Below are 20610 nucleotides of genomic sequence, written 5' to 3' on the forward strand. Positions count from 1 at the left end.
AAAGGAGAGTAATGCCGCGACTCTGTGTAGCGCTTGTCGATTGTTCAAAGCTGCCGGCCATGATGGAAGACGAGGCGAGGCTAATTTCTTCTCCAGGCGGGGCCAGTTCTACGTTGCTCCAGAATGTTGTGGTAAATTTTGGCGCCGTATGTCCAAAGTTGGCTACATCTTTAAATGGAGCCAAGGTGAGAGCGGCAGGCGACCGCCGAGCACGTTTGCTGCAACGCCACTGCCGAGTCATTAAGTTCTTTGTGGGCGCAAGCCAGGCTAATAATGAGTTTTATTTAAAAGCATTTTTGTTGCCTTCCTGCACGCTGGACTGCCGTCATTACTACGTGACAGTATACCAGGTTTCCCAGCTAAATGTAACCAAGCTTTTAAAAAACACGGGATGTCCTAGCCGTCTAAAACCAAATGAGGGTTGTTTAGCGTCGCGTAACCTAGTCTGCAGTATTTTTTTCGTTCTTCAAGATTGACTAATTAGTTAAGCTTAATTAACTAACTTTTTAATTATTGACTTGAGGAACAGTGTCAATGGAAAGGTTGTAGATCGCTTTGAGAAACAGCTTACTCAGACATTTGCAGCAAAGTAATATTTACGTAAAGCAGTTTCTTTACCGGCCTTGAACCATAGCCCGCACAATAAGAAAAAGCTTCCTCATGACAACTGTGCCACTTCAACGTCCCAAGACACGCCTTAAAGAATAAAGTCCGTTTTTTCTGAAGTCCTCTCCTCGATGAGGCTTTGGGTGCACATTGGGACAGAGAAGTGAGCGAGCAGCTGATCACGTGATAACTTTCTTTTAAGGCCAATAAATAAAGCTACGTAGACCGTAACTTGACGGAAACAGCACTACTAGCGGTTTTTCGAGGCGATCTAAAACTTTTTCATTTACACTTTCTTTCTGAAGTCAATGATTAAAAAGTTAGATAATTAAACTTAACCAATTAATTAACTTTGAACAGTGAAAAAAATACTCAAGACTAGCCAACGCGCCTATGAACAAACCTCAGTTGGTTTCACTGTACTAGAACACTTCGCCTTTTTTTAAAGTTTGGTACATTTAGCTGGGACACCCGGTATATTAATCTCATGTCTTCTGATATCAATCTTTTCGCCCATTGCGTTATTTATGGTCTCATATATAGCCCTATTCACTTTTTTAGCTCTTCAGAACTGTCTGCTAAAGTCGAGGAATGGTGTCGAAATTGGCTAATGACTCTCTTTGTTAACACAAAAGCTCTAATTACCTTCCACAGTCTTCAGGATTGTCCGTTCACAAGTAGTTCCGGAATGGGTCCGCTCTCCCTTTAAATCTCCCCTTTGAAATATTTAGGCGTTCGCATTTCCAACATCTCAAATTATTTTCTCACATTAAAATTAAACTAAAGATGCGAACCGTACTTTTGGTTTCCTTCGACGTAACCTAACTCGTGCGCCTTCTCACGTAAACCATCTTGAATACGTAACCTTCAGAAGGCCCAAGCTGGAGTAAGCTTGCGCATTGTGGGACCTTCATCACCATAGCCAAAGAGCTACCACTGAAGCTTTTCAAAACCGTGCAGCTAGATTTATCTTTTCCGCTAACTCTGAAGATACAAGCGTCACTAGTCTAATCTTGTGTTCTTGTGTCTATTACTTGTGTCTATTAAGATCTTGTGTCTATTACTGATGTTACATTGTTCAAAAATGCCTTAAAAGCTCATTTTGGTGTTCCTGATTAATCGTTACGCACTGTTTATTTATTTTTTACCCCCGTATTACTACTTGTATTGTGTTCTACAGTTATATTCTGGTGTTCCTTACTTGTAGTAGTTGTATTGAATTCTTGGATGTTTATTGTTACCTTCTGGTGTTCCTTACTATTTTTGCACTGTTTTTGACACCCCTATATATATGTGTATATATATATATATATATATATATATATATATATATATATATATATATATATATATATATATATATATATATATATATATATATATATATATATATATATATATATATATATATATATATATACACGTGCCTGTGCTTTTATCTTAATTATGTTGAGTATTCCACTCCCCTCTGTAACGCCCGACCCGGGCCCTGAGGGTATTCGAAATAAATAAATAAATAAATAAATTGTTAAGGCCGGTCATCCAAGCTTACAAGCACGCCCAAAAATGTCTAGGCTCTTCTTGTTTCACAAATTCTATCATGCCTTACACCTAGCAGTACAGTTATCATGCCAATTCATTAGACCTCTAGCCGCATCACGTATAACATGGCTGTTTATCCACGACATGCCAGAACAACGACTGATCTAAACTCATTTTTTTTTTGTAAAGACTGCTGTAGCGACACCGCCATCATCAGCAGTGCTGCGCCGCCTCGGCTCGTGACATTCGCTCTAGCAGGCTACGTGGGGCCGCGTGCGTAGTAAACACGATACCTGGTTCCCGGCCTGTGTGCTTCGTCCGCGTCGCGCTCCTTCTAATTTGTAGGGGACTAAGTCTCTGTCCCTCTACAACTGCCATCACTGGAACACCAGCGACTTCAGAGCTGCCATCGAACGACTTTTCTGTCAATTCATGCCTTGCCTACCTCTCAGGTAAAACCTCACTCACATGGGGTCTTTTAGGTGTTGAAAATCGATAAGCAAATATAACTGCTGTACATTACTGGTTCTAACTAATGAACATAAACGTGGAGGCTAAAGAAAAAGTTCTAACTTGATTGAGGGCAAGACAGCAATCAATCGACGTTCGTAACGATAAGACACGAAGAGAGCAGAGTGGGTGAAGGAACAAACGCAGCCGAAAGGAATAAATGGGCTGGGGGCAGGGAAAGTGAATCGAAGGAGAGATGGTCGTCAAGGGTAACGGACTCGATTAAAAGGGACGGCAAGCGTTGCAGGGGGGAATAGATGGGTGGATGAGGTTAAGAAGGTTCCGGGCATAGGCTCGCCCCAGCTGGCAGAGCACAGGGTTAACAGGAAAGATATGGGAGGGGCCTTTGCCCTCCAGTGGGCATAGTCAGGCTGATGATGATGATGATATCAGTATAGTATGCCCAAGCAGCGCAGGTAATCGGCCCAATACAGGAACCGTGTTAGTAAATAACGGTCGCACATAGGACACAGAGGGAAACTATCCATTTCCAATACTGCGCCGATTACCTTTGCGGCTTGGGTACTGAACTGTAAATAATTCAGTTTCAATATCATGCACCCTTCATGCATTTTAAACTGAGACGGTAGTTCTTTGCAAGCTTTTTAATTTTATTGCTTTGCAATTAAAATTTTCTATGCGGCTCTTTATGCTGTGCCTGTCACTGAACGTACGTTACAGCCAAAAATTTTGTTTTTGTTCCTGTGCTTATTGTAATAAAGTTTCCTTTCCTGTCTCAGAAATGACTGCTCTTTCCATCATTTGTAACATATGAGTGTTGTTTTGTGCATGCGCACTGCTTGTAAGGGACTGAGTATTTCTAAATAAATAAATATTTTGCAAGCCGCTGAAAGCCACCTGAAAACCTCCACGACAGCCCACTTACTTGTTTCCTTTTCGCTCAAGCCGGTCCTGTCTCGATTGGTGGTCGGGCCGTTGCCGTATGCGAGCACGGTGTATGGCTGCTGGTCCACATCCGAGAAGCCCGCCAGGCCTGCGGCACCGGAGAAAAGAGGCAGGTCATGTAAGCTTTTCCCATCTGGGCCGGATCATATTCCTGGCAAAATCAGGTGCACCTCCGTAAGCTTCACAGGGGCTCTCTGCAGCCGCCAGTTGTATGTGCATCACATGCACTGTCCCGTGAGATGAAGTTCCCTGTAGCCCACTGCGAGTAATCAGAGACGGCTGCTGTGGGCCGGTGCTCGTGGAAGCGAGGTTTCAGCTTGTTTGCGGTGAAGTTTATTTCACGCTGCAGACACCGCTATTAAGGCGGAAGCCTGTAATGCCTCATCGTTGTAAGCAGAAGTTGTCGACAGAAATGTCACGCTTTTCAATTGGTCGAAACGGTCGTGACGTCACAGTGCGCGAACTTCAAACGGGGCCTATTGTACTTTGGCTACTAACCATGCAACCAATTAAAGAGATCGTATAGTGATGCTCCAAGTTAGTGAGACTTACTTAACCAATTAGCCTAATTAACTTTTCTAGTCAGACCAGATAAGTAAATAAAACCGAGTAGGTAATTGGCCGAGCTCGGGAATCGAACCCCGGTCTCTGGAGTGCGAGACGAGCGCGCTACCACTCCGCCATGCCAGCTCGACGGCTTGGAATGAACAAAGGCGCGTCTAGTGAATACGGTGTCTTCGTTCACTACCATCTTCCTTCCTTCCCGTTACGGCGACGTATAGGTGACCACCGAGACATGACACACAGACACATTTCCTCTCCTCAAAAACCAATTTACCGACGAGCAAGGCGTAGAACCTTTCCTCAAAAAGCGTTGCATTCAAAGGGCAACGCATCGCGCCGAACGGGTGGTGGCGTTCCGTGGACTGCCTGGCAGCGCTACAACAGGCTGTCGCGTTCCACTTCTAAAGGCCAAGCTTAAGCGTCATTAATTGGGAGTTAATTAATGCTCCAACAGAATGTGAAGTGAACAATCGCGTAGCAGAATGCAGCACTCAGGCTTTCGCCTTTCACCACTTTAGCCGATAAAGTTCCTCGTAAATTTTTGACGAAACTTGGGAAGGTGCATACATGGGTCACTGCTACGCCTGACGCGCCTCCTGCTGCCGTCAATCCCACCTGGCCCTGTGCACGTACTGCAGATTTTAAGCGTAGAAAGCTGTGCTAGTTGGTTGCTAGTACAATTGTGTGACACTGCAGCGGCTAACAAAGACACGGACGAAGGTAGACGAGAATGGACGAACGCCGGACATGAACTGAGTTTTATTCCACAAAGAGGTATTATTTACAAAGGGGGCGCAAAGAGGTAGTAATCTGTGACCAGATAAAAATCATTATCGAACAAACGCAGAAGGCAGGAGTGTCATGCCACTCAAGTTTGCCACATCGGCGCACCTTCTATTTATCGCCTACCTGGCTGAACCAACACGTTTGCCTTGAGGTAATCTATTTCTTTTCTGCGTGGCGCCACAGAAGGGTTGCTGACACAGTTTTATTTGTAGTTGATTATGCTGAAGGCTTCAAAAATTCCTGGTCTCTTTTTAGTCTGAAACTTTCGCATCACACTTGTTATTTCTAAAAACGCTTTTCGTGCTGGTTTGCGTGAGCAACGGTGAATGTGATCAGCTAGGTAACCTCCGCTAGATAACGAATGAGCTGTCCGGCGATGCTCTAGCAAGCGTTCGTTAATGCAGCGTCCCGTCTGTCAGATGTACCGTCTGCCACCCTTATAAAAATGGTCTATAGACTGTCTATAGACTTTTTTATAGACTCTATAGACATCCTATAGACTTTTACTTTTGTCTATAGACAGTCTATAGAAAATCTATAGACAAAAGTCTATAGCTGTCTCAATTTCCTTTTGTCTATAGACTGTCTATAGACTCTCTATAGACTAAAGTCTATAGCTGCCTCAATTTCCTTTAGTCTATAGACGGTCTATAGATTCTCTATAGACTTAAGTCTATAACTACCTCAATTTCCTTTCGTCTATAGACGGTCTATAGACACTCTGTAGACTAAAGTCTATAGCTGGCTCATTTCCTTTTGTCTATAGACGGTCTATAGACTATCTATAGACTAAGGTCTATAGCTGTCTCAATTTCCGTTCGTCTATAGACGGTCTATAGACTCCCTATAGACTGAAGTCTATAACTACCTTCATTTCCTTTCGTCTATAGACGGTCTATAGGTTCGCTATAGCCCAAGGTCTATAGCTGCCTCAATTTCCTTTTGTCTATAGACTCTCTATAGACGAAAGTCTATAACTGCTTCAATTTCCTTTCGTCTATAGATGGTCTATAGACTCGCTATAGACTAAGGTCTATAGCTGCCTCAATTTCCTTTTGTCTATAGACTCTCTATAGACTAAAGTCTATAACTGCTTCAATTTCCTTTCGTCTATAGACGGTCTATAGACTCAATATAGACTAAGGTCTATAGCTGCCACAATTTCCTTTTGTCTATAGACGGTCTATAGACTCTCTATAGACCAAGGTCTATAGTTGCCTCAATTTCTTTTTGTGTATAGACGTTCTATAGGCCAAAGTCTATAGCTGGCTCAATTTTCTTTCGTCTATAGATGGTCTATAGACTGTCTATTGACTGAGGTCTATAGCTGCCTCAATTTGCTTTCGTCTGTAGACGGTCTATAGACTCTCTATAGACTACGGTCTATAGCTGCTTCAATTTCCTTTTGTCTATAGACGGTCTATAGACTCCCTATAGACTACAGTCTACAACTACCTCAATTTCCTTTCGTCTATACACTGTACACTATAGATTGTCTGCTGTCTATAGACCAGTCTATAACAATCCTAATTATATCTAACAATGTTCGATACACTGACTTTCGACTAAGTATAGAACAATGTCAATTTATTTTTGCACTGTATGCTGTGGGGACCTGCATCTGGTGACCGCAACTATGTCGGGTGTCCTCCACCTCCTTCACTATTACGGAAATTTAAAAAGTATTGCGTGAGGACATTACAACACCCTTCTGTATATAGTTTTCAGGAGCCTTGACAAGCTCCTTTTCGTTATATCGTGACGTATATTATCAATACAATTAAATATTTAATGCTAACAAGTAAGCCGAGGAAAGGCAGCCGTTCTTGAAGTTAGGGCGCCCGCAAACTGTACTACATCAAACGAATACGCTGTCCCTTAAAGGAATCGCTCGACACAATTCCATTCCATCTTTCGATCGTTACTGTCCAACGCGCTGAAATCAGAAACATTTCATCAACGCTTATACATTTCTCTTTAAAACGTGCGGAAAATAAAGAGAGAAAGACGGGTGTGAGAATTCAAGGAAGCGCCCATCCCTTAGAAACACCTCAGAATAGTCTCAAAGAGCCTGGTCCTCTGTGCGATTAACATCTCCCATTTATACCTTTGCAGTTTGTATTCACCGACCCAACAATCACAAGTGCACCGACGCAACAATCACAAAGCCAGTATTTTTTCGTTCCTACCCTTGCACCTGTTGCTTCGGAGCCGATCACACGCTGATGTCGAGCATATCAGTTTTCTAAACACGAACACACGCTAAAAAGACGTTATGCTATGCAAAATTATAATTATTATTTGATAATTGTACCACATACTATTCGGTGGGAGATGAGGCGCGTATACGGTCAAGCAGTTAGATTTCGGTTCTGTTTTCACGAAAATAATAAGGTTTTTAGAGGGTAAGCGAAGAATTTACGCTTATAAACCAATTGCCTTCTGTGGTCTTGGATATCAGATCAAGCTGCACACGGCAAGAGTGCGAGCGATAAAGATACGACCGTGAAATGGGTTTCCATTTCACGTTTTACCGTTTTACCGCGAGACGGCGGAAAATCATTCAGGCTGCAAACAACCCTGTGCGTGGCTGCGTCGGTGGCGTCGGCGGTTTTTTCGCGGATTACATTTTCTTCAAAATCCAGCTTCATCGTCCGCTTACGGTAAGTCTATACGTTTATATTTTATTCATTTGGTCTCCTAAACCACTCTAAGCAGAGCTGTGTGTGCAGAACAGATTATGTGCGCAGTGAGAAACGTCCTATCTTCGTTTCTAAGGCGGAAGCCATCGGGTTCTCGACTAATGCCGCTTATCTCTGTGCCGCTGTCTTTACTAACGCGCGGAAAGGCAGTCTGTGCGATGCCCTTGATGATAAGCCGCTCCTCGCGAGCTGTCTACTAGATTTTTCGTGTTTCAAGGTAGATGCGCGGCCAGAAATGTTGTTTTGCCTGTGAATGACGGCCGAAATGGAACTGTGCGTTAGTTAGCGCCGTGTGAGCTTAATTTACTTTGCACCTCCGAAAACGTACTTACATACACTCTCGTTCTGTGGTGGATTACATTTATTTTCTAATCTTTGTGTTATCGCCTGTGTGGACCTTGGAGTGCTGTTCTTTTTGAGGTGTGCATTTCTTGCTACGTATGGACGCTCGCTCGGTGCGCGTCGTGGACGCCGACGTTTCAGCAAAGGTGTCTTGTAACGCTACAGACTGGAGCGCGAGATGTTTGTCAAAGTTGTAGACAAGCGGCGCTGGAGGAATGTTTATAGTGTGATGGTATAAAATTCATTGCCGGCGCGAGTGCTCAAACACCGCGAGGAACCCACGAGCTCCATCCCGTCTCCCCTTCGTTGCACACGTACGGATTCCTCCATGTCTGTCATCAGAGCCGTTGGCCGCCGCCGCTGGCCTGCGGGCACTTCATTTTGAAAGCTGGATAAAGGTCGGCTCGACAAGAGGTGGCTTACATTTCGTTCCGAGTGGTTCGTTCATGAATTCCGCTCACGCTTGCACAGATTTCGGCAATTTCCTCGCTGGCGTCCCAGAACCCTCCTCGCAGCGCCGCCCCTCCTCCTCCTGTTTTTCTCCGTTCTCCTCTTTTTTTCTTTCACGGCTGTTGCGCTCTTCGGTCTATTCCTCCGGCGAGTCTGCCTCCGCGCACCGCCGCCGCGAATCTGCGCGCTTCTGGACCGCGGCCTGGTCAGCGCGCCTCTCAATGTGCTGACGCATGAACACGTAGGTGGTGGCGGGAACGTTTATTGCCAATGATGTAAATCGTAGGGGCGCCTGGTTTGCCGCAAAAGTTTGCATGATGACGAGAATTGGTCTGGGTATCGGGCATGCAGCAGTATTGGGTATTGAGCAGTCCGGGTTTGTAGTTGTCGCCAATGTGCAGCCTGCGCTATGGTGAGGGACGGAGCGGGGGGTGCGTATTCCCTTCGTTTGTCTCGGTAATACGAGAGAATATCACGGAAGAAGACCAGGTAGTGCGCGAGCCGGCCGCCCTAGAAGCTCGCCAGGAGCAGAACAGCTGTGGAAGAAAATACGAGCAGAATCGCTCTATTAAGGCGAAATCCTTTAATGCCTCATACTGTCGTGAGCAGGGAATGCTAGCAAGTGCGTTCGAGTTCCGGCGAAGAAAAAAAAAACACTTTATTGAGACTGGAAATCGAACCAGGGCGTTTGGCACTTCAAAGGTAGTCGCTGCCATTGCGCAACGAACACGGTTTGAGCAAGAGTAAAGGCAGATCTAGTGAGCGCGCGGGTTTCGTGAGTGAAATAAAACAAATGAAAAAATTGCGAGTATGAAAAGAAACAAAAATATAAGAAATTAGATCATAAAACACGAAAAATATTAGAGAAAAGGCACATCTAGTGAATGCACGGGTTTCGTGAGTGAAAGAAAACAAATAAAAAAATGCAAATATGAAAAGAAACAAAATAATAAAGAAATTAAACTATAAAACATGAAAAATATTAAAGAACACAGACCGCGTGGTCCAGAAAACGCGCAGATTCGCGGCGGCGGTGCGCGGAGGCAGACTCGCCGGAGGAATAGACCGAAGAGCGCAACAGCCGTGAAAGAAAAAAAGAGGAGAAGGGAGAAAAACAGGAGGAGGAGGGGCGGCGCTGCGAGGAGGGTTCTGGGACGCCAGTGAGGAAATTGCCCAGATTTCTAGAATACCATTTGCGCGAGAGGCATAGTATGTGTTTCTGATTTCAGACTGCTACGTTACGAAAGCGCCGATGTAATTCGCCGCATATTTGCGCCTGAAATTAAATTAAGCTCTCGTTTTATTATAGCCGCGCCTGTTAAAGGCGTTAATTGTTTCATTGAAATACTTCCTACTTTGAGCGCGTTCAATGCTTTAGTTGATTTTTCTAGCAGCGTTGGGTTAGGCTACCTCAATGCAAGAAACACACCTCTACTGCGCTGTTGGGTCTGCACTTGAAGGAAAAACTAAGTGAATTTCAGACGGTATTTTATCGTGACAGTAATTTGTTGTCTCAAACTCGCGACTGCTTTTGAAACGGCGTAGCTGCAGCCTCTGTGTGCTGTATGAGTTTTCTGAATAATGAGCGCGGCATGGAAGCGCTGCAACCCGCTTGTTTCTAAGAGCGCGCAGATGTATGAGTATGCTGTTCCGTCTTTGTGCTTCAAGTTATAGGCGCAAATCTGTGATGAACTGGTTGCTTCTGCCTGCTGGTTTTGTATAGCTTGTGCCCGTCTGAGTATCGGCTTACGTACACCCGGCCAAATCTTTAACTGGCTCTGGGGTTGTATCGATAAATGCACCTTGTAAAAAAGGTGCCTTTTGGCTACACTGCTGGCATATTCATGTTGTAATTTGACACGTGAGATGGCATTTCATAGTTTCTTTTTGTTAATATAACGTTTGAGTGGAGTACTTGCGTGTTTAGATCAAAGTTATCAGAAATATTCATCGTCTGCCGCTACGAACAGCCGAAACAAGCGGAATACGCAGCAATGGTTCTGGTGGCGCATTTGCACTTACTCTGGGTAAACGACTTGTCCGCCATGAAAGGAGTGGTAGTTTACCCAGAGGATGAGGCCATATGGACCAGATTAGAATTGCTGCGTCTGCCGCTTGTTTCAGCTGTTCATAGTGGCAGACGAATATTTCTGATAACGTTGATCTAAACACGCAAGTACTGCATTAAAACATTGTATGAACAAAAAGGAACCACGAAATGACATTTCACTCGTCAAATTACAGCATGAATATGCCATCAGTGTAGCCGAAAGGCACCTTTTTTACAAGGTGCATTTAGCGATGCAACACCCGAGCCAGTTAAAAATTTGGCCGGGTATACCAGGCTTCACGCAGGGTATTTTGAAGCGCTTCTTCTATAGCGGTTATAAGAATAAATGCTGCAATATTCTCCTTTTTGGATCCCTGTGTAAGGTGCACTGAATCTGTATTTTATGGAGGTGGCATTCTTAACAGCTCCTTGTGAGTCATTGCAGATATGTGGCACAATTGTTCGTAGTCTTCTGTTACAAATAATGTAAAAGGATTGCCATACAGAAATCAGTATCAGTACTGGATTCAGAGTAGAGTGCTCCAGGGATTATGGGTCTTTGTTACAATGTTTTATGAAGACACTTATTATCTGTCGTGTATTTACTGAAATGAATGCGCCGGCATAATAGCTCAGTGGCTATCATGTTCGTCTGGCGACCTGAAAGATGCAGGTTCGATTCCGGCTAGGCGGTACCATTTTAATAGAGGCAAAATGCTAAACGCCTCTGTACTCTGCACAGGTGGCCGATATTATTCCGCAGCCTTTCACTTCAGCGTCTCGTAGCCTGTGTCGCCTTAGGTCTTTGAACCCCATTAAACCAAACCAAAAGATCAAGATTGCCTTTCTAGAATGGCATAGCCAGGATATGCCTTGCATTGTAAAGCACATGTGTAGAGATGGAATATGAATTTTTTTTCAGTTCCTTTGTTATTTTTTTCCTTTGTGCTGTACAGGTGAACATGCCCGGATGATTGACTGCATACAACTGGCCGCAAGAATGCTTCTGAAGAAACTAGCCAGACTGTTACTTTCAACATTTATGTTACTGTGGTGCATTCTTATGGTCCATGTATTGCCTATTCCCAGCCTGGATAGCTTGGAAATAAAACTAAATTTGTAAGTATATTGATTGTGTCATTTGTGAACTCTCTCTGGTGACCTTTTTCAACGGTTGTAGACTGTCTATAGGCAGTTTATAGATAATGGTCTACTAATAGTTTAGTAGACAGAGGTCTATAGACTGTCTATAGACAATGGTCTATAGCACTGCCAGGCCACACACCTGTGGAATGTCTATAGACAGTCTATAGACATATGTCTACTGGACCAGTAGACTTTTGTCTGTAGACTGTCTATAGACAGTAATCTACAGGAAGTCTATGGCCATAAGTCTATAGGTCGTCTATAGTCCGTCTATAGACAAGTGTCTATAGACGGTCTATAGACAACTCTATAGGAAATGTATGACCATAAGTCTATAGATCGTCTATAGACTTCCTATAGACCTTTAGACTTTCAGTAGACATTTGTCTATAGACTGTCTATAGACAAAAGTCTACTAAAAGTGTATGGCCATAAATCTATAGACTGTCTATAGACCAGTCTAAAGGATTTGTCTATAGACAGTCTATAGACTTCATAGACTAAAGTCTATAGACAGTCTATGGACTTTCTATAGAAATTTTTATAAGGGCACCGGCGAATGGGATGCTGCACACCACACCAACTTGATATTCAACAAGAGGTTTGGCGTGGTTAATTTTGCACATAGGCCTCTTTTTGGTATCATTCACCAGGCGGCACATGCGTCCCAGCTTCCCCGGCCCGAAAATACAACATGCACGCCACACTTCTCACCTACCTGCTGAAGGCGATGTGAGACCTGATACCAGTAAGGCACAACGATATGTCGCTGTTTGGGACGTGCGCTTTCGCCTGGCTTGCATCGCCCACCACATTTCACCTCGCGGATCTGGCTTTCCACCACATATGCCGCAATTTCTCTTGAATAACCAGCCTTATCCAATCGCCTTAGTTGGGCATGTACGCTGTCACGAATTTGATGATCGCACAACTTGGCAAGAGCGGACCGGACGCAATATTTCACGAGCTCGGAACGGGCCGATTCATAGTTAAGAATTTGTCTCTTCGACCGTGGTTATACTGCCAGCACGCACGCGTTTCATCAAATGTAAGTAAGTATTTGTTCGATAATAGATTTTTATCTGGTCACAGATTACTACCTCTTTGCGCCCCCTTTGAATAAACCTCAGTTGAAGTCCGGCGTGCGTCCTGACTGCACTACCTTCGTCCGTGTCTTTTAAGCTGCTATGATGTTTCACATTTGTACTGCAGTCTGTCAAGACCAAGTACACGGATTAATTATTATGGTGAAAGCCTTTAATGCCTCATCATTGTCGACAGAAGGTTGTCAGCAAAAGTTTGTCATGCTTTTCTAGTCAGACCAGAAAATAAATGTAACCGAGTAGGAAATTTGTCGAGTTGGGGAATTGAACCCGGGTTTCCGGAGTGCGAGACGAGCACGCTAACCACTCCGCCATGATAGCTCGATGGTTTGGAATGAACAACGGCGCGTCTAGTTAATACAGTGTCTTCATTCACTCCCCTCTTCCTCTATAACTTCGTCTCACAAGATGTTTGCAGCACTACCGAAGGCAGGGCTCTGTCGTCCAATCAGGGCTGCAGGAACACAAAAAATAGTCCCTCAAATATTTTAGCACTGTAGGACTATTAATCAAACAATAAGCACAACAATTGAAAACATAGTTTGGACTGGTAGATTCAGATGGTATAGATTGCATCAATCACTGGTGAAATTTACAGACAAAGCCCGTACGAACACAGCTCTGCGGAGGCTACGCTGCGAGGTAGTGATGCGTTGCCATTTTCCAACATGGCGCCGGCCGAGTGGGTTGTGTCGTTTGTGTGCCCTACAACGACAGTGCGCTGTTTTTCCAAGCAGACGATCGCAGTTGGCTTCTTGAAGTGCTTCGCGCCGAGAACGGGGGCAGTTCAAGTACGTTGTGAAGGTATAGGATGCGCAATCAAAGGACGGACCACGAAGAAAGACACAGAGACACACACAAGCGCACTAACAACTGTTTATTTCTTCCTTGGAACGCTTACTTATACACCTGGCCACGGATGCTCAAATCCAATCTTTAACCACAATAGTCGTGCCAAGGGCTGTTAACGCAGACGCGAACGCACAAAGTTGATTTTGGCTACGTACAGAGCCACGGACGTGTCACTGATACAGTCTACAGCGTTTTCCTTTATGTGGAAAACGCTGTAGACTGTATGGGTGTGCATTCTTTATGTGTGTGCATCATTTGCAGGCAAGTTTTGACAATCAGGTCCGCCGGCTTTCGGCAGCAGGTTTCCCTATGTCGCTCTTGACGGCGGTTGCCGAGGCCCTGATACGAAAGATGAAGACCGGTACGCCAAGTATGAGAGGGACGAGTGAACGCGAAGTGTTCAGGCCTGTGGTGGTGCCATATCTGCATAAGGTGTCTCATCACCTCAAGAGAGTTGCAGGCAGGCATGGTGTCCCTCTGGCGTGTCCCTCTGGAGGCGAATAAACTGGCGAAGCTGTGCGCCCGCACGTGCGGTGATAGAAGGAGTGGATGCCTAATCAGGCACGGTTCTACCTAATCCCTTGCTTCACCGGGGTGGTATACTCCTTCCCTCTTTCATGTGGTAAGACCTACATCGGGCAGACAGGGCGGTGCATAAACGAGCGACTCAGGGAGCATGCGAATAAAGTTAGGAACAACACAGACAAAGGGGCACACCTTGTGTCCCATCTTAGTTCTTGCCGCAATTGCGCACCGCGACTTGACGAGACCGTGATACTCGGAAAAAGGAAAAATGAACAAGCGCGGCTGGCTTTGGAAGCTTTCCACATAAAGGAAAACGCTGTAGACTGTATCAGTGACACGTCCGTGGCTCTGTACGTAGCCGAAATCAACTTTTTGCGTTCGCGTCTGCGTTAACAGCCCTTGGCATGACTATTGTGGTTAAAGATTTCATTTGAGCATGCGTGGCCAGGTGTATAAGTAAGCGTTCCAAGGAAGAAATAAACAGTTGTTAGTGCGCTTGTGTGTGTCTCTGTGTCTTTCTTCGTGGTCCGTCCTTTGATTGCGCATCCTATACCTTCACAACATCATGTACCAACTAGGCCCAACCCAAGTATTATTGAAGTTCAAGTACGAATGCGCTCATCAAGAGGACGGCAAAACTCGCCGAGGTGAGCGAGCGAACGCTTTACCAGTGGACAACGCAGACGTTGAAGGCGGGCCGAATGTTGTCCCCGTAGAAGCCGGCAGCGTTACAGTGATGGACAACGCTCCATATCATTCTGTGAAGCAGGATAAAGTGCGGCGGATGGCCTCAAAAAAGGACATAGAGACTTGGCCGCCCAGAAAAGGTGTCGCGTGGAGTAGCGACATGGTGAAGGCCGAGCTCATGAAGCTTGTCAACAACGTGAACACAGGTGTGGACCGATACCGTGTGGACTGCATCGCCGAAGCTGCTGGCCGTCTCGTTGCGCGCTTGCTACCCTACCACTGCCAAGTGAACCCGATAGAGCTTGTTTGGAGCGATGTCAAGGGTTTCGTTCCCAGTCGAACCAAGACGTTTAATCTCCAAGACGTGGAGCCTCTGGTTTGGCAAAGCATCATGCAAGTGACTGCTGAGAAATGGAATAATTACTTGCAACATGTTATTAGTGAGGAAGATGTGATGAGGAAATTGGACCACGTCATCGACGATGTTGTTTACCAAGGACCGGCTATTGTTGTCAACCTGGAGGACGACACAACCAGCAGAGCTGAATGGAGTTGTGATAAGGATGAGATGAGCCCCATTAACCTGCTAACGTGCGCGCAAAAGTCGGGACCATTTAGTACTGTCGCAGTGAAAGTAAATCGTCTCTCATGAGATATGGCAATGGCTGTTGTGGACGGCTCCGGATTACTATTGACCGCGTGTGTGTTGACTTTCGCGCAGCGCATGTGGTTGTTTTGCATTTCTCCACCATCGACATTCGGCTGCCCCGGCCTGCATTCGACCCAGCTTAATAGTGTAGTCACCATGTTGGAATAAATAAATTCTTATGAACGTTGTTTTCTTTCTTGCGGGAACGGCACTTTTATGGTTCGAGAACCATGAGGACGCACTAGCTACATGGGACAGTTTTGTCGACGAGCTCAAGGCGTGTTTCGGTGACACGATATCGAAAAAAAAGAAAGCCGAACAAACACTTGCCCAACGAGCTCAACGACCTAACGAGACTTGTACAACGTACATTGAGGAAGTCCTAAAGCTGTGCTCCACTGTAAATCGCACCATGACTGAAGACGACAAAGTCGGCCACCTCTTAAAGGGTATTGCTGAAGACGTCTATCATTTCCTGATAACGAAGGACGACCTCGCCAATTCGTCTGACGTCATTCGTCATTGCCGAACGTTTGAGGCCCTCAAGACTCGCCGCATTTCCCCCAAGTTTGGCCGTCTTTCCAACGTGCCCATCGTCGCCAGCGTGGACTTTGCGGGCAGTGACGACCTTGCTTCAATCGTCCGACGCATCGTCCAAGAAGAGCTGAGCCAGCAATTTCAACGCCCCGCCGCTGCTCCCGTATACAACGCATGCTCGCTACAGCCTCCACTCCCTGAGCCACAAGTCAACTGGGCCAGACAGGCCTACCCTGGTCCACGCACTAATACCGACCAAGGTCGCGTCTCTGCACCTCCAACGTACCAGTCCTATCCCCGCACTGAGGAAGAGCACTATTCTGCGCCTCGGAACTCCTACCCCCCTCCGAGCGACTTCCCCGGTACTTACGCTCCACGTGCGGCCCTAGTTTGCTACCGTTGTGGTCGTCCTGGGCATACTTCCCGTTACTCTCGGCGTCGCGACCAACCACCCCGCTTCTTCACACCATCGTCGGCCCGGCCGTCCCTGGCTTTCCGTGGTCCCCAGTCCTGGAACCCTCCTCGTGACTGGCAGCCACGCCAAGACCGACCCTTCCGCCCCAATTCTCCAGTTTCCGACCGCAGCCTCACACCACCGCCTTCGCGACGTGGCCGTTCACCATCGCCTCGTCGTCGTTCTTCCCCACCACCGCCGGAAAACTAGCTCCTGCGGCCGATAGAGGTGAGGTCGCGGAACGGTCGTCATCAACAATTCCTCTGCCGGTCATCATGTTGAAGAACAAAGTGTCTGTGTGTGTTGGTGGCTTAAACATTCTTGCATTAGTGGACACCGGTGCCGCTGTGTCGGTGATGAGTTTTTCTTTCAAAAAGCGCCTTGGACGCAAAGTGATGTTTCCATGGGACCAGAGTGCCAGTTTTCGTGGTGTTGGGGGTGAAACTTTGCGCCCAGTTGGCATCTGCTTCGTATCAGTCACCATTGCTGGAGAGAAGTTTCGAGCAAAATTTGTCGTATTACTCCATGCCACGCATGATGTCATATTAGGTATTGATTTTTTACGTCAATGCGGGGCCACTTTGGATTGCGGAGCAGGAGAAATTTCTCTCCAGCGCAATATGCTATCTACTTTTGTGCAGGATTCATCCGACTGCAGTGATGGTGTCTTTAGTGTCACGCAAGATGTGCGTTTGCCAGCCATGGCAGCAATGTTCGTCTCTGTTCGCTCTTCGGACAACCGCAAAGGCACCTTCCATTTGCTTGTTGAGCCAGATGTGCACAACGCCGCGAAACAGAATGTTCTGGTGCCCCGGGCCATTGTTGCCGTTGTCGACGGTTACGCACAACTATGGACAGTGAATGCTTCGTCGGAGCCTGTTTTGATCCCATCGGGGCTTAAACTCGCTCGGTTTCATGCTTACGACATTCTTACTATCCAATCTGTGTCTGAGTGCGAGCCTTCCAGTCGAGCAGAAGACTTTTCCGTCAATATCATGCGCATGATCAGCAAGTCGCTTCCGTCCTCCGAACGGCTTGCTTTACAGACTGTTCTTACCCAGTATGCGTCGGTATTTGACTTCGCTCAGCCAGCCATTCCACCTTCGCTGCCAGTTACTCGCACGCAGCATCACATCAACACCGGTACTGCTCATCCGATCAGACAGAAGCCTTATCGTGTGTCCCAGGCTGAACGGAAGCTAATCAACGAGCAAGTGCAGGATATGCTACAGCAAGGCGTCATCCGGGAGTCGTCAAGTCCATGGGCTGCTCCTGTTATACTGGTACGCAAACGTTCATAGACTATCGTCGGTTAAATGCTGTGACGAAGAAGGACGTCTACCCGCTCCCGCGTATTGATGATGCCATGGACAGTCTTCAATCTGCATCGTACTTCTCGTCGGTTGACCTGCGATCTGGATATTGGCAGATCCCCATGCATCCGTCGGACAGGGAGAAGACAGCTTTTATCACGCCCGATGGACTGTATGAATTTAATGTCATGCCCTTTGGGTTATGCAATGCCCCCGCTACTTTTGAGAGATTTATGGACACAATATTGCGTGGGCTTAAGTGGGAGGTCTGTATGTGCTACCTCGACGACGTGATCATTTATGGAAAGACCTTCCGCGAGCATAACGAAAGACTAGGTATGGTGCTGGCTTGCTTCGCAAGAGCTGGACTGGTCTTAAACTCCAAGAAATGCCACTTTGGTGAACGGCAAACCCTTGTCCTCGGGTTTCTTGTCGACAAGGATGGTATCCGGCCAGACCCACAGAAGATCGCTGCCGTGCGGGAGTTCCCACAGCCACGCTCTTTGAAACACCTTAGAAGCTTTATGGGCCTCTGCTCATATTTCCGCCGCTTCATCCAAGGTTTCGCCGAGCTCACTCGCCCTTTGACTTCCCTCCTTCATAAAGACGCCCCGTTTGTGTGGTCGCCTGCCTGTGAGTCTGCCTTCCAGCAGCTGAAGTTTTTGCTCACTTCTGCGCCTGTTTTGCGCCACTTCGACCCGGCGGCGCCGATAGAGCTCCATACCGACGCCAGTGGTGTGGGCGTCGGCGCAGTGCTTATCCAACTTCACAACGGCGCCCAGCACGTGGTCGCATACGCAAGTCGCACTTTGACCAAATCGGAAGGCAACTACACCGTGACGGAAGTCGAGTGTCTCGCTGTCGTCTTTGCTGTGCAAAAGTTTCGACCATATCTACATGGACGTCACTTCAAGATTGTTACAGACCATCACTCGTTGTGTTGGCTTGTTGGCCTCCGCGATCCTTCCGGTCGACTCGCTCGCTGGGCCTTACGCCTCCAAGAATATGACTTTACGGTGGCGTATAAGAGCGGTCGCCACCATGCTGATGCCGACTGTTTGTCTCGTTTCCCTCTGCCAGACACGGCAAGTTGTGAAGAGGACTTCGATGACTGTTTATCTTCTGTCTCTACCGAGTTTCCTAGCCTTGCGACTTTTAAGCAAGAACAACTCAAGGATCGTAGTCTCCAGCCGTTGTTTGATCAAGCCCGTACGTCTGCTCCTGTAACGCCGTTCGTCATATCAGAGGGCGTGCTCTATAAGAAGAACTATTCCGTGGAGGGTGCACGTCTGCTTTTGGTTGTCCCTGCCAGTCTTCGTGGCATTGTCCTGCATGCCATGCATGATGATATTTCTGCTGGACATCAAGGGTTTTCTCGCACGTTACACAGGACGCGGCAACGCTTTTACTGGCCTGGCCTTTACAAGTCAACTCAGCAGTACGTTGCAGGCTGTCTGCAGTGTCAACGCTTTAAGCATCGCACTGCCTCGCCCGCCGGCTTGTTGAAACCGATCAGACCACCTTACTCCCCTTTTGAGAAGATCGGGGTCGACTTGCTTGGACCGCTTCCCAAGTCTACCACGGGCCAACGCTGGATTATAGTTTGCGTCGACTACTTGACTCGCTACGTGGAGACAGCTGCTCTTGTGTCCGCCAAAGCAACAGACGTCTCGTCCTTTTTGCTACACTCGGTGATCCTTCGCCACGGAGCTCCTCGTGTCGTAATCAGCGATCGTGGGCGCCAGTTCATTGCCGATGTCGTGGAAGAACTCCTACGGCTCTGCAATTGTGACTATCGTCATTCGACACCCTATCATCCGCAGACGAATGGCCTGACGGAGCGCATCAACCGCACCCTCACGAACATGTTGTCCATGTATGTAGCGGCCGACCATAAGAACTGGGACACTGTGCTACCGTTTGTAACATACGCTTACAACACCGGAACACACGACGTCACTGGATACTCCCCGTTCTTTCTGCTCTACGCGCGCCTACCACGCACCTTTCTGGACACGATTCTTCCTTTTTCTGACCATCGTGATCCGTCCATTGCGCAGACTCTCTGCCGTGCGGAGGAAGCGCGACGACTAGCTCGCCTCCGAACACTCAGTGCACAAGTTCGCACCAAGAGCCGTTACGACAGTGGACACATTGCGGTGACGTATGAGCCCGGTGACTACGTTTGGCTGTGGATGCCACTGCGTCGACGGGGCCTCTATCAGAAATTCCTCGCAAAGTACTGCGGCCCTTTTGTTGTTCTGGATCGCCTCAGTGACGTTAACTACACAATCGCCAAAGTCACCCCAGGCAATCGCCGCTCTCGCAAGGTCCAGGTCGTTCACGTCGCCCGTCTTAAACGCTGCAGTCACAACGCTGACCAACTCGCTCGAGGTCGAGCTTCGACTGCCCCGGGCGAAGTGTTACGCCGCGCTGCGGCGCTGGCGCACTGCAGTGCAGCGGAAAGAAGAAGAAGAACTCGGTGTGCGCGAGACCGTGGTGGAGCCCGCCTGACGCTGACCGTCCAGTGACGTCCCCGATCCCGACTTGTAAATAAACCCGTTCCCGTCCTCGCAACTTCGTGACAATATACACATGACAGGAAGACTGAAAATAACTGCGACGTTACTACAGAGGAACTGATACGAACAAGTGGCGACAAAAAAGAAAAAGTGGGGCCAGTCCCTTTGGAACGGGCGTCCGCCTGTCCAAAAACAAACAGATGAAAGAATAAAAAGACATCACGCGCCACCTGCTGGAGGTAAAAAGAAGCTATCTACTAGTACGCCTTCTTTCACCACGATGGAGCCACCTGTCAATAACTGGCGGTGCGAGAGGCGCGTAGGAACACACTAATGTAGTGCGCGCCATCCTGATTGGACGAGA

The 20610-nt window shown here is 47.1% G+C and overlaps 1 protein-coding gene across 5 annotated transcripts in view; it reads right to left on the reverse strand.

Annotated features, from left to right (window-relative positions):
* LOC149345374 (alkaline phosphatase-like) overlaps nt 1-20610 on the reverse strand; it is a 244372-nt gene that overhangs the window by 11226 nt on the left and 212536 nt on the right. For all 5 annotated transcript variants that reach the window (XM_089546606.1, XM_089546603.1, XM_089546601.1 and 2 more), the window contains one exon: nt 3545-3652. In XM_089546606.1, coding sequence (XP_089402732.1) covers nt 3545-3652 — 108 coding nt within the window. The remainder of the gene's footprint in view (nt 1-3544; nt 3653-20610) is intronic.

This window comes from Amblyomma mixtum, chromosome 5, assembly GCF_055824585.1.
Source record: "Amblyomma mixtum isolate Tamu chromosome 5, ASM5582458v1, whole genome shotgun sequence".
In the NCBI taxonomy this organism is placed as follows: Eukaryota; Metazoa; Arthropoda; class Arachnida; order Ixodida; family Ixodidae; genus Amblyomma; species Amblyomma mixtum.